The 27222-nt window shown below is 39.3% G+C and overlaps 2 protein-coding genes across 4 annotated transcripts in view; one reads left to right on the top strand and one right to left on the bottom strand.

Annotated features, from left to right (window-relative positions):
• The window catches only part of hibadha (3-hydroxyisobutyrate dehydrogenase a), a 28644-nt gene extending 9635 nt beyond the window's left edge, over positions 1–19009 (bottom strand). Inside the window, exons 1-6 of the mRNA XM_042507133.1 lie at positions 18892–19009; positions 15717–15877; positions 15329–15438; positions 14133–14254; positions 1696–1829; positions 116–192 (exon numbers count right to left, since the gene is read on the bottom strand). Of these exons, the coding sequence (XP_042363067.1) occupies positions 116–192; positions 1696–1829; positions 14133–14254; positions 15329–15438; positions 15717–15877; positions 18892–18958 (671 nt within the window). The 5' untranslated portion in view covers positions 18959–19009. The remainder of the gene's footprint in view (positions 1–115; positions 193–1695; positions 1830–14132; positions 14255–15328; positions 15439–15716; positions 15878–18891) is intronic.
• A 501-nt stretch (positions 19010–19510) lies between these two features.
• The window catches only part of tax1bp1a (Tax1 (human T-cell leukemia virus type I) binding protein 1a), a 29142-nt gene continuing 21430 nt past the window's right edge, over positions 19511–27222 (top strand). For 2 of the 3 annotated variants that reach the window (XM_042506764.1, XM_042506761.1), the window contains exons 1-3: positions 19511–19602; positions 22603–22817; positions 26850–26952. In XM_042506764.1, the coding sequence (XP_042362698.1) occupies positions 22629–22817; positions 26850–26952 (292 nt within the window). In that variant the 5' untranslated portion in view covers positions 19511–19602; positions 22603–22628. Of the gene's footprint in view, positions 19603–20369; positions 20481–22602; positions 22818–26849; positions 26953–27222 lie in introns of all 3 variants that reach the window. The other variant, XM_042506763.1, reaches the window with a different exon arrangement.

The raw sequence follows: 27222 nt of genomic DNA, 5'->3' as shown, positions 1-27222 counted from the left end.
ACTGTTAGAGCTACATAAAACTGGCCCATGTAAATCTGTGCAAGTGGTTCATCCTTGTTTTTCCCTGTAGGATAACAGGTAGGAAGCAGCTTAGTGCATCAACGGCTGACAGTACCTAATGCCGAGGTTCATGGTCTCTGCGGTCCCAATCATCCCAATGGCCAGGAGCATGTTGTTGCAGATCTTGGCTGCCTAAAGAAGATTAACCAGAAATCAGAAAGGACACTTTTACTGTGTGTATATGAGGAGTTTTGCAAGACAACATGTAATACAGAATGTAAATACTTTTAAAGGTACATCAGACATAATCAGAATTATAAGACGATCCAGCTTTGGAACAAACTTATAAATATACCTTTAATAGTGACACTCTAGAAAAGATCTTTAAGTAGGATGTTTTGCACAAACATTCGTGGATAAGCTAGGAGAAATCTTTATTTTGTATGATTTATATTTTTCAAAAAAAGTTACATTTTAATATTCAGGATGCTCAGAGCACATTGTTTGATAAAGTTTAAGGAAAGGTGGTCGGCTGTTTTTGTTACAAAATTTACATTATGAACATGTTGTCTTCTGAAAAGCAGCTCCAGTGTTATGTGAAGCAGGATTTAAAGTCAAAGATCTCTGTACATTGAGGTACATTACCATTAGCTAAATAATATGGTGGGTTTAATGGTCTCCTTAAAGATAACGGTTATAAACAGATATCTGCATATGTATGAATTATTGGTGAGTAATGGGACAAGATTTTGGTATGGGGAGTATTCTGGTTTCCGTTCGTAGCTTGAGTAATACTGACCACTCACATCTGAGTGACAGGTAAACAGTCTGTGTGGAGAGTGAAGGAGGCGAAACGCAATGGCTGAAATGCAATCTCTGAACCCCTCTGCTATCGTCTGATGACAAATTAGCTTTTCAGTAGCTTTTTAAAAAAAAAACACATGAATCCACATTTATATATCTGATATCTGTCAGATATCTGTTTATAGGGATTAGTGGAAACTAACCGATGGGTCAAGTTTGCCTTGAAGATATAATATATATTATATATATATATATATATATATATTTTAGATGATGAGATTGAATACAAAATAAATGTAATGTTTGGCACTTTTTGGTAAAGTTTATTTTTGATGAGTTCCTCTGGATGGATAGTTATGAAAAAAAAAGTGTTATGCTTTTCTTCTAATCAAAAGCACTAATTATGGATGTGTATACAAGTTTGGGTATTTATACAGTTTATAAGGGAATATACAGGATGCGTTTAAATTACTCAATTAACCCTTTGAAATCTGAGCAACTTGGTTTGATTTCTTTCAAAAACATGGGGAGAGGGCAACAAGTTAGTGAAATAAAAAAAATAATAAAAACAAACAAACAAACAAAAAAAATAAACAAATCAGAAAACAAAAAAAACACACTAAAAGTGCTAAAAAAAAAACCCATATTTTTTCTATGACAATTTTTTAAATAAAATTATTGTAATTATAAATATAGTTTTTGAAACATTTTCTCCATTTTTGCACATTTTTATTATAATCTTCCCTAATTTTTAAACTAATTTTTAGGTACATGTGTTGTCACATTTTACTTACTTTTGCAATTTTTGGGACACGTCTTTGCCAATTTGGTCACTGCATCTTTTCCCCAATCTTTTCAAAAGATTTGTGTGTTTGCATGCATGGGTCTTTACTGTCCACTGCCAACCTGTCCACAGTAGACAACATTGGCTCCCATGCAGGTGAAAAGCTCCTGTGCTGCATAGTATTCCTCCTCCACTCCACCCACCATGAAGGTCAGTTTGGCCATGCTGGCAGCCCCGACACCTAAATACACAACGCATGTTCAATCACAATGTTGAGGTTAACTGAGGTGAGCACATATTGTGCTTTATAGTACACACACTCAACATATTGATCCCCGAATTAGTCCAACCCAGACCTGTGGACCTGAAACACTGCAAACACACAAGGTTGAAAAAAGAGGTCAATTTTACAAAACTGAGAAAGTGTAGACAAATTATACTTTAACAGAGCACAATTTAACAGGGGTATTCAACTAAAATGTATGGATTTCCCCACACAAACAAACACAATGTATCAACCACTTGACTGTATCAACACTACCAACTGTGTGTAAAAGGTCAGCTGTGTGCTTTTCTGTGTGTGTGTGTGTGTGTGTGTGTGTGTGTGTGTGTGTGTGTGTTGTGTGTGTGTTTGTTAGACTCATGGTGAGACAGGCGTGTTAAGTAGTGGTGCACCAGAGGGACGGAGGTATCTTTAAAAGCCGATTGTTGCCATCATCCTCTGCACAACCCTCGTGGGAGCCTTTGCCTTTTGTCCTGTCACCCTTACTCTCTCTCTCACACACACACACATACACATACACACACACACACACACACCAACAGCTGTGCCTGAGGCCAGCCCCCTCATGGGGGTATCAGTGACAGGCGTGAGGGGTAATTAACTTTACACTTTATCATGTTCAATTAGGCATCCCTCCCCATGCCTGATGGCTTAAGGAGCGTGCCATGTTGTGGGAGGCAACCTTACCCCCCCTTTCCCACTCCACGGGGTTCTTAATGCAGAAATAAGCCCTTTTCTGGGTGGGTTGGACCCAGCCGGCCTGAGCCTCCTCGGCAATGGCATCATCCCTTAAATGCTTCATTGAATAGCCCCAAACATCAGTGAAATCTGGTATACACATATTGCACACACAAACACACACAAACAAACAATCACAGAGGAGAAAATCTAATATAATGTTGATCTTGCACACTATATTTAGAGTATTGTAAAGTACTGTAGAAGTCAAAAGACTGTGATTGTGCATGCAAAGTGACTTTTTCACTTCTCCAAAAGAAGGAAAGGAAGAGAGAAGAGAGAGAGAGAGAGAGAGAGAGAGAGAGAGAGAGAGAGAGAGAGAGAGAGAGAGAGAGAGAGAGTGTGTTCAAATGCCTCTTCAGGGTGCCGTCTGGCTCTAATGAAAGGCCTCTTAATAGTGAAAGCCTAATAATGTCGATGTTAATAATTAAAAGGGGATTACTAAGGACGAAACAGCTGAAATCACATTATCAGACTTCGAGGGAGATGGAGAGGAGAGGAGAGCAGAGGAGAGGAGAGGAGAGGAGAGGCTTACTGTATATTTCTATGACATAAACATAAATATACATCTTTTTCCCCTCCCCCTTCTTTAATTGGCTGTTCTGTTGTCAAGTGTACGGTGATGCCACGACACTGTGTGTGTGTGTGTGTGTGTGTGTGTGTGTGTGTGTGTGTGTGTGTGAGTGTCAGTGTTGAGCTGTCAGCAGGTCATTAGGGCCACATAATGAAGCCCACACTGCGGCAGCTGCCTATGGACCACGGCAAACACACGCTTAACATAAGGCTGCCACACACACCAATCATACACACATATGGTTCACAGACCATGGACATGATAGATTTAGCTCGTTACTTTATGCTGTCTCTTTTTATCTTATTTATACGTTTAACTTTCGGGACATTGTACTGTCTGTTTGAAATCATGGTTTAACTTTACATTCTGTTGCACCAAAGTTAAAACTACCTTAAAGTTAAGAAAGATTAAAATCAAACCTCTCTTTAAATATCAAATTAGTTCACACTCCAAACCAAGATTAAATTTAATTCAGTTGCACCAAAACTTTAAACTCCAATTTAAACTGTGATCCAGGGCTAACTTTAAACTGACAGTTGAGGTTTAATTTTTACAGCGTCCACCTTTTTGAGATGGCCTGAGCAAAATAATCAAGTATGTCAAAGAAAGTTAACCCACTTAGTTTTTATGATGATAAAAACTAAGTGGGCTGCCCTCTTTTCTACTTACTAGGTACTAACAGCATGCTTATTATATATGTATTTAGTTAAGTTAATGTATATTTATTCAGTATTTTGCTTATTATTGATACTTGTCCCTATTGTTTACACTCAGTTTAAATTGTGTTTAAAAAATAAACTTGGTTTCAGTAAACCAAGATTAATTTTTAATGATGCAACAGAGCTCTGCTTAATTTCAATTCTGCATTAACTCACTTTAAACCTAGTTTTACTGAAGTCTCATTAGAGCTAATCTCTGATTAAATGAATCCTTGCTGGTGCAACCCAGCCATATTGTACTTGCTGACACAGTCAGAGAAGTTTTCTTGACAATGCTATCATTATATTAAAAAAAAAGAAAAAAAGAAGAAAAAGAAATAATTACAACAAAAATTAAATTAGTAAAAGTTCAATTTATTATATCACTTCTTATTTTTAAGATTTCATGTATAATAAAGTTTCAGGCTTCTCCTCTTGAGACAAATACACACACACACACACACACATAGAAAGAGCAGTGTGACAACTGTGCTGGTTCATTAGTGGAGATCACTGTTTGCGGACGACTAAAGAGGAGATTATTGATAATACAGTCAACGTGGTGATCAATATAGCTTACTAAGGAGAGAGAGAGAACGGAGAGGGAGAAAAAGTAGGAGCGAGACAAAAAAGAGAGTAAGAGAGAGAGAGAGAGAGAGATGTAGACACGACAGCAGAGAAAGAAAATGATCTTTCTCGTTCTACCTCCCAGCATCCCCCCCAACTCTCCCTCCCTCAAATTAACTAATCACCCATAATAAGCTCTTATGATCTGTAGTGGATTTCTATAGGCAATGACACCAGGATGATGGAAGATCCTTGTTGGTGGAAGAATAACACATCATTAGCATAACAATGTGTGTGTGTGTGTTAGTGAGTCTGTTCATTGTGCTTGGGCTAAAGTGCATTTGTGTTTGCGTGTGATGTGTAATTGTAATAGTGTGTATGCGTCTACCATGTGTGTCAGTGTGTGTGTGTGTGTGTGTGTTTTTTGAGAGAGAGAGAGAGAGAGAGAGAGAGAGAGAGAGAGAGAGAGAGAGAGAGAGAGAGAGAGAGAGAGAGAGAGAGAGAGAGAGAAAGGGGGGGACATCCCGTTCTCGGACTGGTCCTGTCAGAGACGGATTAAAAAGGAATCCTATGAGGCTTCCTGAGCGCCGGGCCCGCCAGCTCATCCATCCCAGCGGGAGTGACAGTCCTGGATCGTTAGCACTGCACAACTACACAACGCCCCCTAGGGGGGCAGACAAGGTGTGTGTATGTGTGTATGTAAGGGGTGGGGGGCACCTATGATAGAAGATACAGGGTAGAGAGATAGAGAGTAGAGGAGAGATGTAAATACTAAGGAGACATCCACAAGGGAAAAAGTTCTGTATATAGACTTTTAACTTGTTCTTTTTTTTGGGACAAGCATTCATTTGTGATATGCTATTATATGTAGCTTTTTATTGTGTGTTTTGTGTGTGATGTGCTTTTTTGTGTAGTTTTATGTTGTATTGTCTGTCTTGTGTCTTCTTCTTTTTATCACTTTATATCATGCACCATTGTGTGTACTGTCTGTTTATTTTTTGTACTTTGAACATCTTTATATTATAATGTTATTGTGCTATGTGAATTAGTTCTAAACTATTATCTGGTCCGGTGCATCAAATGGAAACATTTATGTTTTAAACTGTACATGAGCTAAAAAATACATTCATAAATAATAAATATAATACCACACCAAATACTACTTAATAAATATATAATTACAACAGAGTGCAAAAACAGCACATTCTGCCACTTCATATTAAAACAAGTAGATGCAGTATAAAGACAAAAGCGCCACTCTAATGTCTAGCAGGCGATCTTTCTCAGGAAATAATTCCCTTGGGAAAGAACCACCTCTCTCCTCGGTCACTTTCTCTTATCCAGTTCCAGGGTACAAGTTTTGGTTGGCTGAGTAGTGCCCACCTCCTCACCCGCAAATCACACAATGCAAATATTCTCAGAGCATGTTGAAGCTGGCTTGACTGTTAATGAGCTACTCTGTGGCTTTAACTGTGCACAGTGCACGGGTTCAGAGAATGAAAGTGGCTCCAACAATATGTTGTATGACGTATGGAGAGGCACCACAGTGTGTATATCTGCGTCTGTAGTTGTGTGTGGCCTGCAAGTTCACTTCCATTCTATTAAAGACACATGCACACATCTCTGTCATCTGATCTCTTCTAGCAACAAGATTCAAGTTAATAAGCTGGCAATCAAGCACTATTAGGACAGATGCTTGACAGCAGGCTTTGTCAACCATTAACATAAGAGGGTGACACTGATTGTGTGAGGGCAAAGGAAGATCAGAGAAACGACTTTGGTTTGGCGTGTTTGTAGCGAACACTCAGTTCATTAGCACTCTTTTCATTACACACAAAAGAATCAACCAAAGCATTTCATGACTGCCTTAAAACCTTTTAAACTTTGGCGCTTTTTGAAGTGGTGTGTATGTACAAAGTAAGTGAGAATGTCTGTGTACATGTGCATGCAGTATCAGTGTGTCGGTTACTGTGTATATGTGTGTACCAAGGACAGGTGCAGATCCCAGAGTCAGCTGCCAATGAGACGTCAGTTTGGAGCTTCTGAGGCTGTGTCTCAGAGTTACGAGCCGCATGTAAACCAGTAGGCACTTTTTATTGGTGGTGGGTTTAAATTAAACTACATTTGTGAATATGAGGCTACGCAAACAACACACACACACACACACACACACACACACACACACACACACACACACACACACACACACACACACACACACACGACAAGGGATGTTCCCAGAGTTTGGTAATGAATGACGCATTTGACAACGAGCCACAACCCTGCTTTTTTTTCCCCCAGAGAGTATACAGAAAAACACTCTGAGCAAAAACACCTATAATATCATTAAAGCTCTTCCACACACCTCATTTCCTAAAATGATAATGTAACTGTTATTACTTTGACAACGCCAGGAGTCATTTAGGGATATGCTTGAATTCATGTCACACCTTCAAGTCCAGATGTAGTTGCTGTAAACAAACTGGTTTTGACAAAATGCAACACTGTTTGCTACTTAGTTTTTAACTAAATGCACATGTAGGTGAAATTTTTGGCTTGGTTGACAACCATCTATAATTCAGTCTGAAAAGAGTCTTCACACTTAATAGTGTAACAGCCTTGAGTCAATGGGAGTTGCTTGTGGTGGAAGCCAGTGGGGGTAGGATGTTTACAGGCCAACAACACAGCCTCATGTGGTCCAACATTATAATTACACCCCAGGGCAGATCTTTTTTGCAAACAAATGAAAAACCCAAACAGACCCTGTAAAAAGCATAACGGATATCGGGTGAATATGTGAAACGGTACGAGGGAGTGCGTTAACCAAAATCGCTCATGTAAAAAAAAAAAGTTTAAAAAAATCAGCACTTTCAACAGTTTATCTGCCAACTTTGCTAATGCTCCTCTGTTATACTAAAAACAGACTCTTTATCGGCTCCAGTTAACGAGCACAGAGCCATGAGAACTGGCTCCATGCACACAAACTCGCCATGAGAACCACGACTGGAAAAGAAAAAAAACAAGGGAATTCAGTTTAGAGCGTCAACGTAGTTTCTTGTACATAAACGTTATAAAGCCTTAAGGGTTTAGTTTGCAATGCCTGTCCATTGACTACCAGGCCAGGCCTCATCATCATCATTATCATCATCATCAGTAACTGCTCTATTCCGCAGGGGAGAGGCTGGTCAATGGTAGGTGACAGAGGATGGAGGGAGCAAGAGAGGTCCACAATCAATCCTTTCTCCGGCCCAATGAGACTCATCCAGGAAGAAGAAAGTTAATAATGATCCCCAATTAGGCTGTTAGCAGGCAGACACACAAACACATACTCACATGGCTGAGGTGCAGAAACTGTCCTTCATACAATGCTAATTCGCTTTTAGGTGAGTGACATGCAATGTGACGTTTGGGCTACATTTGACAGACCCTTTGTATGACTCATATACCCGCTTACTATGTGTCTGCGCGCACACGCACGCACGCGCACGCGCGCGCGCACGCACACACACACACACACACACACACACACACACACACACACACACACGCACACACACACACACACACACACACACACACACACACACAGCAGATGACATACGGGCAGAGAAGTAAGAGCCAGTCCCCAGCTGCTGTGGGTCCACCCCCATCTGGAGCATAGGCTAGAATCCCCCGTCACCACCCCTCCATCATCACCCGCCCTGGTCACTCTACCGCCTTTCACTCCCACTGCCCCCCTCCCCATTCCCCCTATGTCACCAGAACCCGTCAGTGGGAGTCTTGTTATGCTAATCTAGTCTTTGGACCGCTGACTCTCTCTAGTACTGCCATCAACTTGACAGACTGCGACAGCACCACCCCCTGCCCATCCAGCTTGATTCCTCAAGTCAGTGTCAGAGAATCATCACTAACTATCACTAAACTGCCCTTAGGGCCTGAGTGCTCTTCTGCTTCTTCCTCTCACCTGACGTACAAGTGGCAGGCTGTATAAAGACAAATTCATACTGATCCAGACTTGCTACTAAGTCCCCTGTATTTACTCTCCATCATTTTTATTTCAGAGTCTGAATTTCAGTGTCTTAAAAGCCCTTTAAAAATTCCAACAATGAATCCGAAAAGTATCTGTAGCATGTTCACTACTTTTTGCTTAAATATCATATAACACTTTATACCTGCCTGTAATGCTACAAAATTTTGATAATTTACATTTACCAAAAAATTCTAATTTACTTCTCTTCATAGAGTTAACTAATGTAAAAGTAGTGAATAAGTGAACAAGGGGGTGATTTCTGTCCTGATGACATGAAACACAAAAACGACAACATGGTTAAAATTAGTGCTGCAAGTATTAGTTGATGAAGTAATTAGTTGATTAAAGCAAGCAATTCAACACTCCATGTGTTTTTCTTATATTTATGTCCCCAAAAAAGTCTGATCTGAACTATACTGACTTGTATCCATGTACAGTTTGTCAGAGAGGAGTATTCACATTCCTCTGAATGTCTGTGCACTTTCTTAAAATCTGAGATCCAAATGTATGTGAGGCAAATTAAATAGAGTACGTCACTAATACAAAAGCCAATCGCTATCAAATAATCGCTATTTAATGCGGGAAACAGGTATTGATAGGGTAAAAGTTTTCGATACTACACCAGAAAAAAAAACTGAAACCCCTTTACATAGAGAGGATTTGGCAGTGCAGTTTTTAAATGTAAACCAGACCCTAGAGCTTTTTTCCACTATCTACCAAAAACGCCATCGCAACATTAATTATTGTGTACTTTACATCCATTATCAAGAACAGGAAAAGTGCTTTTTTTATAGGGGAGGGGACTTTAAGCATCAGCGTTCATACTTACTTAAATTCTTGAAGACAATGTGATTTGGTAAAAAGCTCCAGAAAAAGGATTGCTTTGTTAAAATATCATCTCCAAGGTCAAATATAAACCTTTTAATGTGTAAAAGTTAAACTAAACAGCTTTGGCCTACCAGTGATGTAAAAACTAACAACAACTGTGACTACATGTTGAGTGTAAGTCATAGCTGATCTCTGCGGAAGAAGCCCCAGGTTCTGTGTGCCCGGAGGGAGAGAAAGAGCCTCTATCAGTCAACAAAGAAGTGGATTGGCAGCGTTGACTGATGAACCAACTGGTGCCAGCATTGGTTTGAACAAGCTCCTACAGGCTGGAAGATGACGTTCAAACTGTCGGCAAATGACACACTGCAACACTCAGGCTTCAGTTGATGTGGTATGGATATGATTAGAGTGGTGTTGAGACTCAGCCTAAAGAGGTAGTTAGCTGAGAATTATAAGACCTCGCAAACAAGCAACATTAGCTCGGGTGCCCATGGTCCCACAACAGCTAGGCTCCTTCTTGCTTTCATTTGCAACGATAGCTGACTTTCCCAGCGCCTGGGAAAAACACAATGAAAGGTTTTTTAGGGCCCTTTTAAAGCCATCGTCCGTTAGCAATGTGGCAGCCCACCATGGGCACACAGACACAAACACCGGTATTCTGGGTAATTACTGCTAACGACCCCGCCGCTTGTTAGCCAGACCTCCTATTTTTGCCATCGCTGTGCCAACACCCTGGGCCTGTGACATCAGAGCTTGTTTTGTTGTGGGTCAACTTTGCATGCGGACGCTTTTAATGACACCAGACAGTGGTAGAAGTGTGTGTGTGCAGGCAAATGGTGGCATGCCTGGCGAACCAGTGTCTAAGTTAATATAACTGTGTCTATGCAGGAAAAGTGTTTGCACAGAGATTACAACTCTCTCTGTGTGTGTGTGTGTGTGTGTGTGTGTGTGTGTGTATGTGCGTGCATGAACAGACACAGCTGGGTCGTGCAGAGCTAAAGCCAAAACACTGGTCAATGTGCAAGAATGAAAGCCAGCAAGATGCCCATGAGAAGAAAGTGAAAGGTTTTTTTTTGATTGCTCTTTTTAAAAAGGGTTATGACTCTGCTATTCAGATCCCACGATTGGCTGCCAAACCTCTAGTGACGCACACAACATACACACACACACACATTTCTGTGTAAAATACGCCACCTCACACACTACGCATACACGAAAAGGATCCATTTTATCTCAAAAAAAAAAAATCTAAATTAAAAACAAAAACAAATGTAGGGACCACAGAAAGAGCAGACTGTTTCTGCAAAAGTTTAAGAGTCCAGAAGATCACAGCCTGTCTGTGCTAAGAATTTTATTATGTTGTGTGTTATGAGTGCATTTTGAATGGAAAATGTCTTTTTAAAGTCATTTCAATTTCATCCTACAGATATGATATATATTTTAACAATATATAGTATAGTGTTATATTATTGTATGTCTGGAACCTGTAGGAATGTTCCAAATATCAGTATTTGGGCAGAGGAGGAAGTATCAGCAATTAAGCTTTAATGGGGATGATGGTAATGAGAGACTAGGACGCAAGTCAGACTTTGGATGAAATATCAGATTTCAGTCAATACAATAAAATAATGTGAGTTAGCCATTTGGTGAGCATGCAGGTTTTCTATAGAAAGAATGCCTTGCAGGACAGCTAAGCTGTTATTTACAGTTTTCACTTGATCTGCCAAACTTTGCGCAGATTTATGATATACCAGTTTCTTTTGTGTACTTGGAATCCAACTTTTTAGGCATCAATTTGGAAAATTTGTTTTTAGACATTTGACTTTTCTGTCATCTTTTTAGTGAATCTGTTAGCCTGCCACATGTGGCCAAACCATCCCATTTACATTAATGCTGCTCTGCTGGTGACTGATAATAGATAAGAGCAAGTCAGATACGCAAAAATATCAATAATACCCCTTTTCCACCTAAAGTAGCAAGTGTATATAGGTTTTTTTTTAAACAAGGGAAAACCCGCTAAAAATAGGCAATAAACTGCCTTCCCATTGCAAGTAGACCAGACTGGCTGTTTTTTTCTGGTGTGTTACATCTGATGTCATGGAGAGGCCAGAAAACAGGTTTGTAAACAGTAGAAAGCAGAATGGAGGCCAATGAAAATGTAACAGTAGTTCCTTTTTTTATTTCAATTACTTATTCAGTCTCTCTCTCAAACTCAGTGCAAACTAAATTTGGAACGATGTTCTGAGTGCTGCTGTGTGGAGACGTACGGCTCTTTGTGGCCTGTCATGCACCTCGCTCCAATCCTGCTGGCAAAATGGCTAAAATGAACACAATCACCCAGGTGTTGTATTTCGATTAAAGCCAGGTGGAGCCGATAATTACCCCTGACTACCACAGACTCATTTGAACCAGGTGTGAATGCCGACTGTAACCTTTCCTTTAACATTAAAAAAGCCAGTTGTTAGCAGGTATTAGTGGAATTTTTTTCAGTGGGAAAGGGCCTTGAGTTTAAATGTTAATGTTGATGCATAATATGCCATGCTGAATTTTTATTAAATTATATATATATATATATATATATATATATATATATATATATATATATATACACAAAATGATTGAATCTTCAAAAAACTTCAAACTTATTCAGGTCAGCCCTTGAAATCTGTGTGAGACTATTCCAGCTATTTCTTTTTAGACTTAAAGTTAAATATTGAACTTTTTTTTTTTTACCTTTATGTTGTATTGTGTTTCATATGTGAACATACAGTCTTAATAACAAATACTAATAATTACGAGTAAAACTGGTCAAAGAGCTGAGCTGCTGTCACCTATACTCCTGCACACATACACACAAGCCTCATGAAGATGACAATGCCCTATTTGGGTAGGGTGCCATCTCCTGGTTGGAACAGAGCATGTAACCTCATATCCGACCCAGAGATGTGCTGAATTGGGGTGGGGATGGGGGTATAAAGGTCTGTTCCACCATGAAGTTGCCGCATGCTGAAACCCTCTTTCGTGACCTGTATGTCGCCACAGGTTTAGCCTGGCTTACAAAGGTCACACCATCACCGCCAACCACCATTGCTCAGAGTGGGGCTGAATATCTGACAGTGTGTGTCTGGGAGCAGCAAATAACCATTTATTTTCTTATCAATCAAGCTGTTGCTTCTTTTTTTTAAGATCAATGCATTCATTGTTTTATCTATAAAGTGTCAGAAATTATTGAAAATGCCTATCAAAACCTCCCAAAGCCTTGGTGGCATCTTTAAATTACTTGTTTTGTCAAATTAACAGTCCAAACCCCAAATATGTTCTATTTACAAAAATATGAAACTGAGAAAAACCTTTACATTTCAAATGTTCGGTACTTTTGCTCCATAAATGACTTACATTGATTATCTGAATCATAACTGATTATCAAACATCAAGTACTTTTCTGCTATTGTGCACTAAACTAGCTGTGTGCAGATGACTTATGGATGTCTTGAGGTGACTTCGGGTGGGGCTGGTGCATACGGCATGTGTGCATGTGAGTATAAAATAAGAGTGTCTGCAGAGCTAGATACAGAGGCCAGGGGTAACAAGTAAATCATTGGTCATCTCAGGCTAATAAAAGAGGCTTAAGTTAAGTGACAGGAGAGGAAGAACCTTCACAGAGGACTGCACACAGAAACTGTGCACTGTCAATAATATGTAAACAGTGTGTGTGTAAAGGGAGAGTAACAGGCTTAAGGCTCTGATCTTGCTGACTGCAGTCGGTCTGTTCTGCAGACGCCAGCTGGTAAACATGCCCGTGTGGGCCGAGTCTGTGTTTGTATGGGTAAGGGCGGGAGCTACAGTGTGTATTGTGCATTAATCAAAGATTGTGCAATAAAAAGAAAATATAGAATTATCAGAGTTAAAAGTCAGATGTGCAGGAGTGACAAGATGTAGCATACCTTAACTGCATACCTCAATGGAAATAATTTTGTGTGTGTGAGAAAGAGAGAGAAAGAGAGATGGACAGTTTTATTGCGATGTGTCTCCTTCATGTCTTATCTCCCTCTGCTCCTCTCCTGCACTCCATGTGAGGGCAGATTTTCTCCTCTTTATGACTCTTTATCTGACATGAAAGGCACTAACATGGGATACCCGCCATTACGGCTCCATCAACATGAAAAGCTCTGACACGGGATTCTCTGCCGCGGCTCAGCCCATTAAGGACGACTGGCGATCCTGTGCTCTGTCAAGAAGCCGTCACAAGCAGACAGCACCGACATAATGAGGACTTAAAACCTTAACCTTGCCTTTAAGACCCCTGGTCAAAAGCAGCAATAAAACCTCAAGAGGGCACCTACTGGCTGGCCCGCTCAGTAATTACAACCCATGTCCTAGCACTAACCCAAAAGGTCCCACAGTTTAGATATACAAAAGAGTGTAAGACAGTTCAGAAGTAAGGCTGAGGGGTCAAAGACCTGACACTATGATTGGTATTCTCAAATGAACAAACTAGCAGACTTATTCTGCTTTTGATACTGCCACCTACACCTACTCTCAATCCCTTTCTATAATGCCTGACCAGTGGCAATGGACTGAAAGAGAGAAATAAAGTCTGTGACACCATTACAACAACGTGATATGGTCTATCCAGACACAGCTTGCATGAGCAACACCATCGACTACTGGCAATGACTGTTAAGTGGAATATTTGAAATATTTTCTAATATAGCATAGCAAAAATAGCTAATCGCAGTAGGAGAGCTACACAGAATCATGCAATCAAATATGCAGAGATGGACAGCAAATCAAAAAGGTGCACAGTCTTTAAAAAGACAAATTACCTCCTGACACTGGAGCATCCATGAACACGGCACCCATCTTCTCTGCAGCGACTGCCATCTCTCTTGAGACAGCGGGGTCGATAGTGGAGGAGTCAATCAAAAGTGTTCCCTTCTTCACTTTCCTAAAGGAGGAAGACAGAAAGCATTTAAATGCCATGTACAGCACATAAAGTAAGTTTTGATTCGCCACACCTTTCTGTTTGTACATTAAACATGTATTCATTGAAATTTATTAAAAATGTTCTCGTAGTTGATGTGGACTGGACTCTCCAACTACAACAAGCCAATCATACAAAAAAACACTACCCCAATATACATGTTTAAGATAACACCAATGACACATAAAATGACAAATCAGCATTTAAAATTACACAACCAGAATTTATCCAATTTATTTTTTAAGAGTTATTTGAAGGAGTCTGCACTATCCTCTGAAAGCTTGTTCCACGCTTTTAATGCATTAAGTGCCAAAATGTTTTTTTTCTCTTTTTAAAAAAACACCATACAGGAAATAATTTTGAAGAGTTCCCTTTTTATCTATATATATTATTCCAAAAGTGGACGACAGGCTACTCTGTAATATATTCTTTTAAAAAAAAATTATAATCCCACTAATGCATCTCTGTGTGTCCTGTCTGCTAGAGTCAGTAAATTAATTTTCTTAACATCTCTCTCAGATCTAGAATTAGTTTAATAGCCCCTCTCTGAACTTTCTAATTTTTTCTGCAATAAATTTTAATTTCTAAGGATACCAGATGAACTTGCAAAGTCAAGATGTGATCCTAATGGCGAAAATATTTCTTTACATATACTTTGAAAAGTTATTTTGGTTATTGTCAGCATAAAGTTTGCACATTTTTTTCTGAAATTTGCAGTGAACTGTCAATCACTACACCTATGTCATTTTTCTCTTCAACTTGCCAAACCACCAGATCTCCAATTATATAATAAACTATATTATCATTAGATTTCCCGGTAAGTAAATGTATACATTTTTCTGGATTAATTTCAGTAACCATCTATCACACCAATTGCATATGAGATCTTCTTGAAGACGGGCTACACTAGTGTCCATGGTAATTATTTTAATATTTTAATTATTATTATTATTTTATTTCTTTCTTATAGTTTTTAAAGTGGTAGTGTGGGGTTGCACCAATGTCAAAAGCAGAATCTGTGATAGTAAGTTTACTTACTTAAGGATGCCATTTGGGCCTGTGTAGACTTCGATGACGTTGGGACTGGAGGGTAGCATTGTGAGGATGCGGTCTGCTTTCTCAGCCACCTCTGCTGGAGAGTCTACAACCTGAATATTGGAGTCATCATTACACATGGTTACCACGTCATGAACACAAAATCAACATCTTCATAGACAAATGCAGTGTTGTTACTCTTATTGATGCCAATCTGTTGGCTTAGAAGCACATTTTGTAGGTGTTCTAAAGGAACCGCAGTGAGCTTCAATGAGCTAAGAACAATGCGCATCAATATGGAGTGTACTCTTAGACAACTTGGCAAGTTAAATATCATTGTTTATATTTTTATATTCTCCCAAATGTCCAAATGTAATGTGTTGACTGTTACCTGTGCACCGATGTCTTGCAGCTCCTTGCAGGACTCAGGGAAGACATCAGTGGCAATAACAGGATAACCGTTTTTTAACAGGTTTTTGGCCATGGGTGTGCCCATGTTTCCCAGACCGACAAACCCCACTGGTGTTTTTGAGGCCATTGATCGCGTTGACACTGGGAAGATAACAAAGACTCCATTAGAGGTATGAGAAAAAATGTGAGACGTTGAAGTTCAGACGACACAAACACATTACAATCCTCAACATTTTGACAGTCAGAGAGGGTACACACAGTAGATATCTGTGATCACTTTTACATGTAACAGCTTTTTTTCCCCAGCTTATTCTGTTAAGGAAAAAGTGTATTTGAATACCTTTTTAAACAGAGGAAATTCAGATTGCTTTACACAAAATGAAGGAAAGACTACTTCCCACCAGGGTTCCTACAGCTTAATGCATGTAGGATTTAAGACTTTCTAAGACCTTTTAAATGCCACTTGGAATGCAATTAAAGACCAATTTGACAAAAATTAAAAAAAAAAACATGAACTGACATGTTTTACTTAGGATTGTGGAGAATTTTGCCCAAATATTTATTGTAACATAAAACATGACTTTATGGTGACATTAATGCAAGAAGCATTCTGTAAACTATTATTTCTTATAATTTACTTAAAAAAAAAAAAGATTTTACAGTGAATAAAAAATAATAATAATGATAAAATCCCACATCCTTTCTCTTTGCATTTTTAAGACTTCTGAAATATTGGTATAAGATGTTTTAATAACAATTAAGGCCTTATTTTTTAATTAATGAATTCAATGCCTTTTGAGATATTTTAAGGATTCGCAGGAACTAGAGTTCTGCTATGGAAAACATGGGTCCTTATGGCGTGAAAAGCCACTGAGAAAAAATGCTTTCCTCATATTTTCCAGAAGGAATTGCTCTAATTAGAATCAATAACAACAGAACAAATCTTTCTAATGTGACTTACGACCAGCTTTTGGGCAGTCTGGCCAAGCTATTAAACACTGCTGGCTCAGCCAAGGTCCATCCAGGTTAACAGATACTAAACACAGTGGAAACTCTGGCAGTGAACCAACTAGACTGCAGTACAACAACAGGATTAGGCCTGGATAGTAAAGACAAACACAAAGCCCTACCTGAAAGTCAACCAACCCTCTCAACGTACACTGTTGGGACAACATTGCAACATCGCAAATTATCCAGGTGTTAATTCTTTTGCATGGAATATGTTTTGTCTTTAGGAAACACTGACATCTACTGAGATGAGAATCTAATATAATGTTATGATCTATAAAATAAAAACAACAGTTGAACAGATGTTTCTTTCAGGCAGACATGTAGCCTTAATGCTTCATCTGTTTTATAACACTGCAGTCCACGGCTTGTTATTACGCCCATTCTCTCCAATTTAAGAATAGAATCATAATTTCCTCACAACATAGATACACCAACTTGAAAAAAAGGGGGCTTTAACAATTAGACTACTGTTGACATGTTTCAGAAACGCAAGACAGGAGGAGACAATCTTTTGGTTAGTATAGGAATATTGTTCCCACACTTAAAGCTGATGACACTTTTCAGCTATCTAAAATATATTTTTCTGCATGATGTATCACACTGAATGGCATATAGTGAATTTAACTAACAAACTAACAACTCACTTTGTTGACTTGGACAGCATGGTACAACAAACTTTAAATCAAGGGCCTATTCTCGCGTTTCTGAGGTTGTACACTCATTGAGTTTAAAACTATACAATAGGTGTTTTAAACAATCAGCCGCTGTAGCCGCGCCAAACCTGTGGAACAGCTTACCTCTTAAATCAGATCTGCCCCGACGCTAGAGCATTTTAAATCTTTGTTGAATATATTTCATATTTTCTCCCTGGCCTTCGTTTAAGATGAAAATGTTTTTATTCCAATAGATTTGACTGTTTTTGTTGATATTGCCGATATTTTTGATATTGTTTTAGGTTGTGTTATGTATTCTATTTGCCTTTTTACCCTGTAAAGCACTTTGGTCAACCTGGTTGTTTTAAATGTGCTATATAAATAAAGTTGACTTGACTTGACTTGACAATGTTAATTTTGTTCAATTCATGTGTTTTGTTTGAGAGTTAGTCCAAGAGAGAAGCAGGAAATCCTAAGATTTGAGAAACTGAAACCAAGCCAATGTCTGCATTAATTTTTTTTGTTAATTTTCTTTTGATTAATACAGATTTATTTATAATTTCCAGACTCATTTTAATATTAGCATGTAATATATGCATGTCACATAAGCATAACTATCCACTACAATCATAACAGTCAGTTACAGCATATTTGGCCATTAGTTTATCTGTATTTAAATCCATCTATAATTTTGTATAATACTTTGCAATCATCAGAATTCTCAGAACTTAAGTACATTTGGTATCTTAAAATTAATTTTGATAGTTAAATACAGTAAATATGAGATACTTCAAGCCTGTTAGTCAATTAATATTCTAATAGGACACTTAAACTTCTACCAAAATCATTTTCTGGAAGGATATCTGTACTTTTACTGAAGTATGGCTTTCAGGTACTTCATCCACCACTGAAAAAAGGACCGGTGTAATGTCAGTGGACCCTGCATTTCAAAAAGCATCTTCACTAGGACCATTTTAATCTATAGTCACTGTTGCTGGTTCAGAAATCATGGTGTTACAGTAGGAGTGGCAGGGAGGAGTGGCGTTGTGGCAGTGTTGCAATCAAAGGCTAATCCATGAACGTGTGCAGTCAAGAACAAATAGTTGTATTGAGAATAGCAACACCTGAAGCAGACTAACACAATCAGAGCCCGATGCAGACCTTGCACATGGAGGTCCAGAGTCTGAAGCGTTAAATCATTGTCAGTTAAAATTAGCTGTTACTGGCAACTGCTTCACCTTACACTATGCTCACGCCCATTACGCACATTGTCCTAACATACTGCAACACCACACAGCAGGTGTCCATCTCCGGGACATTGTGTCCAGACTGTCACACTTTTCTAGCACGAGCACTGAGTAGTCATACTTTCTTTAGGTTGCTAACAAGCTAGCTAACAGGCTGGAGCAGAGAGTGTCTCGCTGGCACTTCCCTCTCAACACACGCAGAAAAACGGCACAAGGAGAGTGTCAACATGAGCGAATACGTTACCGAGAGCAAGGTCGACATGCTTTTTCCACCTTAATAAATTTCGCGATCCTCTAAACAGCGCAGCCATGCTTTTTTCCCCTTGACCTCGGCACGGCGTACAGTGACAGCTGCTGTCAAGCCAGGAAAGCCCAACTGAACTGTTATGATTGACTGTGATTCCCACCAATCGGAGCTCTCCGTGATTTCAGCATCCAATGGGAACGAGCCAAAGGCGGGACATCCTGCGCTTTTATCTAATGCAATTTAGCCGCTTTTATGAATACAGTGTCCACTCTGAATTTACATAAACTCAAAATCAATGATTTAACAACTATTGAGATAGCTGTGATGCATATATTTTGCTTTGCAACGATTGTTACATAGTTAGTACACAGTATATAGACTGCAAATGATCCGCAGCATTTCTGTTTTGTTGTAAGTCAGAAGGGATTTAAATATATGAAGCAAAAAAAAGGAGAATTAGCAAACTGATTTAATTGACTTATATAATTAATAGTGTTTTTTCCAGTCGTAGAGACGTCTGCTTTCTCCCCCTTCACATCTCCAGCATCATTGGTACTGCTCAGCATCCCGGAAGTCCAGCATCATTTGCTCTTTCAGGAAGAGACGCATCATCGTCAGAGCTTTGTCAACAACGGGGACAGTGGCAAAAACATCGGCCTGCCCGGCAGAAACCCCCTGTTTTTTGCAAGTGGAATTCATACGAAATGGGTACTTTTTTAAATTCACGCTAAGTCAACGCCTGTGACTGTCTTGTGTCAGCAAGCTAGCAGGGTTAATGTGCAGCTAGCGAGTGACTTGACACGACATGGCCTGTTTAGAAGCTAATGTTAGCTGCTAGCCTCCGTAAATAAGATTATCTTCTGATTAACTGAGGTAGTTTCATGTGGTAAAGCTGTACATAAGCTGTTTCGTGAAATATTTACTAGGTGTCGGTCACTGTGTATCACTGTACAAGCGATGTTATGTTAGCTGGTTAGCCGATTTGAGAGGCATGACTTGGTTACTTTCACATTTATTTATCTTCGTCAGGAGTTTGGGGTTGAATGGAAATGAAGGGCAGGACGGTTTGTGATTTTAGCTTTATTCTCATCCAGGAAATAATGAGGAGATGAAGCTGTTGCATCACTTGAATGCAGCTACACAGACACACCTGCTGTCATACTCCTCACCACTAAAAGCTCCGTTTGAGCAGTTAAAAAGTCAACGTGCCTTTCTGTAAGGTGATTAGTCACAGTGGTGTGGTGGTGTCTTGGTAGATGGTTGTGCTGTGGCCTCCAACCCCTTTAAATACGTCTCAGCTTGGTGCTCAATTTGGTGAAAGATGTAACCTTTAATCTAAAGTAGGGGTGTCCAAACATATGGAATTTTTGGCCAGATTATATAATGTGAAAATGCCTGGAGGCCAGCTGCTTCTTGCATCATGCATAAAAAAATCACATTCAAGTGACACAGATGTTAATGTTCTCATCTTTAAGTGAAAAAGTATTTGATTTTCCACCACTCCTGAAAGTGGCAGCCCACACTGTCGACTTTTTCCTTCTTGCTGTGGCCGTGTCTGGTACCTTGAAGAAAAAATCTGGTTTGAGGTAACCGTTAGTTTGCTTGTTTACTGTCTGTTTATGAAAACACTTTCGCATATGTAGTTGCTATGTGCTTGTCTACAAAGTGTATGATTGTCCTGCCACAGTGAGGTGAATGAAAATGAATGCAAAGTGATCTTGCTTGATTAACCAATATTGTGTTAATCATACACTGTATTTTGAAAGACAAGCTAAGGGCCATTAAAATCAGTCTGAGGGCCACAATTGGGCTTTGAAATGACTGATCTAAAGGTTGCTCTCATTAAGTTGTGCATTATCATAAAGTTGGGGAACTTGCAGAGGACAACTTTAGGAGTTGTCAAAATTGATGCTGCAGCGATATCTTGCCTTTTGGTGATAACTGGACATAGCATTTCCAATAATGCAATTTTCCTTAAGGAGCCCAAGACATCACCATATTTGACCTGGCTAAGCTCCCCCAGAGCCATGGAAGACACATTATAACAACTATTGTCAAGGCTGAGTAGTTCTTTTTCACTGATTACTTTGACAGTTTTTCATTTTAAGTAAAAATACGAGGTTAAAAAAAAGAAAGATAACATTTCACCAAATTGTCAAAAAGTAATTCAGAAATGTATCTTGTATCCCAGGACTTCACCCATTTTGCATAAATATGAAATTACAAAGCAACACATAAATACAACACAGAAAAACATTCAGCCAAACAACAAAACCATACTGCAAACTCTGGATGCAGTTCAACAAATTAATCATTCTTATTAATTTCAGTGTTCGTCCAAGATACACTGAGGCTACGTAGCAGGCATACTCTGATTTAGTAGGTTGACAGATTGAGGCACTAACGAGTTCCTCAGCTGGTTTAGTCGAGCCTGTTGGACTCTAAATCTTCTGTGTGATAGTAAAACTGATTTTCGTATAAAGTGTGAGATGGATCAGACATAATATAACCATCCAGAGACAGAGTTGTTTTAGTGTATGCAGCTTTAAAACTTGACTCACAGTCTGTGAGCAGATGCATAGCAGTCTAGTCAGTCTAGCTTTAACATAATACCATTAATATGTTTATATAATAACCAGTGAGAGATAAAGTCAGACTCCCAGTATTTATAGAACTCAGTGGTGCAGCACGTCTTTCACCTCTTTTTGTTTTCTGTCAGACAGAAACGAGTCGCCATGTTTGAGACTGAATAACTTCTGAATAACTGAATAACTAAATAGAGTTTTATTCTTCTGGTGAGAGTGAGTTTATTTATTTATTTCTGCAGAAACCTTGTAAGTTACTTACTGATATTAGAAGTAAAAGTTGGAATCAAAATCATACATTTACATCTGTTTTATGCCCCCTCACAAAGCTTGTAGGTTGTGCAATGTCAACAATAGAAGGGTGTTTTCCTCCCAAGTTCATCTTTAAGATGGGCGCTTCTTCTCAGGCTTCATGTCGTTTTAGGACATTGAAACAGATGTTTTCTTTGTGCTGTAAATGTCATAGATTACTTGAAATATTGTAGCCTGATTTGCTGCAGGTTTTGCTCTACAAAATGGACACTGAGGCCCTGTGGCTTACTTAAGTCAAGTCAGGTCAATATTGTTTATCACAAAGTTGCTTCAGGGGTTTTTTTATAAACTGTACAACACATGACATCCTCTATCCTAAGGCCCTTGTTTTTAGATATAAACTGGTGAAAACCCCTGCGCATATTGTAAAACTGTCAAGAGTTAGGCCTTATATATTGTTCAATTTCAAATTCGATTTTGCAATTTGAAAATAAAAAGCTGTTCTTTAATGTCGTTGACCATCATTTGTGTTTTTATAAGTATTGGTTCAGGCTCTGGGCACTAATACTGTTTTAAAAGTATCGTTTTAGCACCAGTATTGGAAAAAAACAAAACAAAAATGATACCCAACCCTACGTGTATGTTGTTTATATGCATCCATGCTTCATTATACCTCTCATTGGTCTTTTATTTAATACATCAGTATTTTCTGAGATAGTGTGGGAACTCGAAACTTTGCTATTGGAAGCTTTTTGAGAGCATTTCTACCTAATTTATCTTTTTGTTGTGTGTACAACTCAAAGAAAGACTCTCCCTCACGCCCCTGTTTGTGATGCTCAGCTTCTCTGTCCTCTGCTCTCGTGTCTTACAGACAAATGAAGTGACCAACAGGATACAATGTCATCGTTCCAGGTGGTGGACTCGTCGCCGGGCAGTAGCGTCAGCGTCATGGAAACGTCCAACTTTGCCCACGTCATCTTCCAGAACGTGGGGAAGAGTTTCCTGCCACAGGCGCCCCTGGAGTGTCGCTACACCCTGACCCCTTACATCGCTCCCCACCCCAAAGACTGGGTGGGCATCTTCAAGGTACGTCACACACTCTGCAGTGGCTTTTGCTCTCTCCATGCTTCAAAGACATCGTCAAGCATAATCATCTTAATATACAAAGAGATATTTAGAGATGGCCCATTATACAAGTGTTTGTCACATGGATTATGTGTTATGCTTTTATTAATTGGCCATAGGTTGCAGTTGGTACATTAACACATACTTCCGCCTTGATACTAATGGTTCACCTTTTCGCTACATGCCTAAAACCTCACCACAAGCTTTTGGTGCGGTTGCTCTGCATGCGGAAAGAGGAAGAGTGTACATGGTGGGCTGGTTGCAGTCGGTCTCGCTGGGGGGCAAACATTTGGTGCTCTTTATGAACCACTCTGATTCTTATTAGGGACCGCTTTTCCCCCCACTTCACTTGTTCGCTCCCCTCTGTCTTTCCATCGGTCTTCTCTCTGCTTCCTGCTAACCAGCCTCGCCTCTCCGCTCTTTTATCAAGGCCATCAAATCTCACACGTAATTAACAGGAAATGTGAACGGGGAAACTTAATGTCTCGTAAAGTCAAAAGACAAACGTTTTATTGTTGTTTAAGAACTGACTTCAAATCCACCAGCTCAATTAGAAAGGAATAAAGACGCTGTGTTTATTTGGAAAAAAGTCAATTGGAAAATTTAATTGTTGTAATCCGTGCTAATGAAACCTGTTTGATGGTCGGAGCTTCATGTCAGGGAATAAGCAGACCGAGCTGCTTTTATCCTTTTGACGCACACATCTGTCGTTTTGCATATTCAAAGAGATAGTTACCTATTTAATTTTCGCAAAATGTAGACAGTGTGCGTCTATATTAGGTGTGTCACAATATTGACGTTAACAGTTGTATTTAAAATGAATATTAATATGATATTACAGAATATCAGATTTTAAGTAAAGTTCTTTTGCCAAAAAAAGAGACAAAATGCACAATAAAGATGAATTTTGATGGATAGCATTATTATTTCACAATTTGTATAGGTAACGTGATAATATCATTATTCTGAACTCATTTGGCTACAATAATTGTGTAGTGAAAATCTGATGTCATGCCAGTCCTGGTATATATGTGTTAGGGCTGCAACTAAAGATAATGTTCATTACCAATTAATTTGTAGATTATTTTCTCATTTAATCAGTTAATCGTTTGGTCTAGAAAAGCCTGTTAACAATATCCTAGAGTCTAAAGTGGCATCATGAAATGTCTTCTTTTGTCCATAAACATTTTCAAACCCCAAAATATTACATTTACTATAATGTAGGACCAAAGAAAAAAACATGACATTCTGGTACTAAAGTAAACAAACCAAGTAAGTCCTCTGAGCTAATGTATGCTTACTACGCTAACGACCAATCAGACATTTGCAACAACATTTTTTTCACCCACACTAGATGTTAAACAAAAGCCAGAAACTGTGTCATATTAAATTGCTATTAACTGTAAATTCACCACTTTTAAGCAGAAGGCAGAAGATAACGTTATCTCAGAGTGAGAAAAAGCTTCTCTTCCTCCAGGCAGCTTCCTCCGTCTCACCCAGACTCACCTTGGGTCTGGGTCTGCAGCTGTCCGAAACTTGAAAGCAAGGAGTACTCACCCTGCAGCTATACGTGGGGAGCGAACCATCCCCAGAAGTACACAGCACACTGACTGACAAAGAAAAAAAAGTGACAGCTTTGACTTTCAGGGTGCAGCCCGATTGAATTAAACCATTCAGTTAATGATGGTTTTCTCTTCTTGTCAGTTTAACATATATCAAAAGGTCTTTATTTCTGTGCTTTTGCAAATAATAAATATATCGGGAACTCATGCCACCAAACAAAGGCTAATAAATCTTCTGTCTTGGCTTAGAGTTTGTCAGAGTGTTTAGTGACACTAGTGTATAAATCAACAGGTTGTTTGACTGTAAAAATGATTCATTAGATTTATACTTTCCCACTGAGCACTGACGATTAACATTGATGACATTCTGCCATGTGAGTCTTTTTGCTTCCCAGGGGCAAAACCTTTGTGCAGAGATGACTCAGGGAGAGAGCATTTTTCTTCCTTTTGCCTTTCACATCTACAGGCGTTACCTGTTTCAGAAAGAGAGAGACTGACTGGCTGTGAGGATGACTCAGACTGCACAGAAAGGCGCAGCTCGTTTGAGTTGTGCACAGACACCCCCTAGTGGCTGAAAATATTCACAAGGATCCTGGTGTAACACACTTTTTCCTCAATGGTGGTGCACTCAAAACAGTACTCACATGCAGTGTATACACAGTAAACATCAACAGTGTACACTCTAATCAAGCTAGGGATGTTGTGTTTTGTTTTTGCATCGTAGTAGCTCATTTTTACACGCATGGTAAATTAAACACGTTTTCCAGTGAAATTTTAGTGTAGTTGATATTTGAAACACGCATGCACGCCCGCACACACATGCACACACACACACACACACACAACTCCCTGAAAAGCCCTGTGGAGGTTTTCGGTTGTGGCATGTTCTCTGGAGCGGCAGGGAGAAACCCGTTGTGTTAGTGTATAATTAAAGTGTCATCGTGCTGTTCCCTCACACCTTGGCTAAATGATTGATAGCTCCTCTGCCTGTGATTATTTTATAACATCACTCCCATGTTGGAATGCCACGCAGTACCTAACCAAATGTCAGTCACCTTCACTCTGCAATTAGCAAAATTATTTATGTCTGTTTTCTCTTAAGCAAACACACGTGAGTGCACAAGCAAAGCTGGCAGGTGTCCATCGCAGCCTAGCCTCTCACTGAGATACTGCTGGATGTGGAAAGAATGTTCTTGGCCCGGGTTTCCATGCTGACAATTACCATTTGTTTAGAATAGCGTTATACTGGGTTAATAAGACACACGCTGCAATTATGTATCGAGCAACAGAACCTGAAAGTTTGACAAATGTTTTGAGTAGCTCAGGTGATTTACTATTGCCGTTTCAAGATTCCCCAGTGCTTTGTCAGGTACTGGGCCATTGTTATTTTTTTTATTATTATTTTTTTACTTCATTTACTTCAATTCATTAGTTGTTTATTTAAGTGTTTAACTGCAGAAATGTTTTTATGTGAACTAGGTAAAAAATGTCTGGCATGTTATTTTTTAATCTCTGAAAGTTATGGCCCATTTAAATTCAACAAAAGCAAGTAATTACTCCTAGTGTTATGTGCATATTATAATTTCCAGCAGACCATTGTCAACCAACTGCCTGAACTGCAATATTATATGTCTGCTATATGTCAGCTGTAAAAGGAGAAACTTTTTCTTGTGCCAGTTTTTCTCCATTTTTACAAAAATGTTTAAAAAAAACCCCAACCCACAGGTGGTTGAGCTAGCCGCAGCTGAAGACCTGTTATGTAATGTCACAAACATGTATCGCACATGTGAGTCGAAATGAGGTGTGCGTATGTGCGTGAGTGGCCCAAGCAGGGAGAGTGTGCGGCTGTGCGCGACAGATTTACGACGCAGGACCTGAGTTATGATGTTCACAACTCTCTTTCATCATCTGTCACCTAACAACACATGAAATCCACAGAATTACATCTCCCTTGCCATTTTGTGTAAAATTTTCACCTTTTCTTCCCTCGCTCTTATTTCTTTTAAACCCTCCCTCTTCAAATTTCCACGTGTGTTGTTTTCTGCCGTCTCACGAGTCTGCGCATGTGTATGCACACACGCAATACACCCCAGCCTTCCCACCCCATTCTCACACCTTTGCTGCCCCTCTTTTTGTGAGCCCAAAAGGGGAAGGAACTGAGGGGAAGGAGAGAGGAGGAGGTGTGTGGAAGAGAAATGGGGGCATGGTTTTAAATGGTTCCATTCTTGGCTTGTGTGTAATCCTCCAGCTTTCTTTATTTAGTATGTTTTTTTGAAAATCTATTGATAAAAAAATAATACAATGTCATCTAGCTAGTAGCTATTTACGTTAATGTGAACATTTGTGATTTTTTTCCCCCAACGTAATATCTGACTTTTGGGGACTATTTTTTGTCATGGATCAACATTTTCTTTGTTTTGTACGTCCTTAGGTTGGTTGGAGCACAGCCAGAGATTACTACACCTTCCTCTGGTCTCCTATGCCTGAAAACTACGAACCAGGAAGTACTGTGCACAGGACTGTGGTGTTTCAAGGTACACATACACACTCACACACACACACTCACTCACACTCACACACACTCTATGTAAACCACTATACAGAGCCAGGGTATTCCAAAGTAACTCCTCCATTTTACGGCGCGTATAAAAACCAGCACTTTTATTTAATAAGGGAACACAACCGCAAACGGCGGCCGGGGACCTGAGCACCTCTCAAACCACACATATATACACACACACACAGGTTGAGGGCCTGCAAACTGGTTTTACTGGGCCTGGAACGGTCAGATATTACACAGTGAA

Source organism: Plectropomus leopardus, chromosome 18 (assembly GCF_008729295.1).
Source record: "Plectropomus leopardus isolate mb chromosome 18, YSFRI_Pleo_2.0, whole genome shotgun sequence".
Classification (NCBI taxonomy): Eukaryota; Metazoa; Chordata; class Actinopteri; order Perciformes; family Serranidae; genus Plectropomus; species Plectropomus leopardus.
Note: the sequence above shows the minus strand (reverse complement) of the source record. Positions and strands in the feature narration are given on the sequence as shown.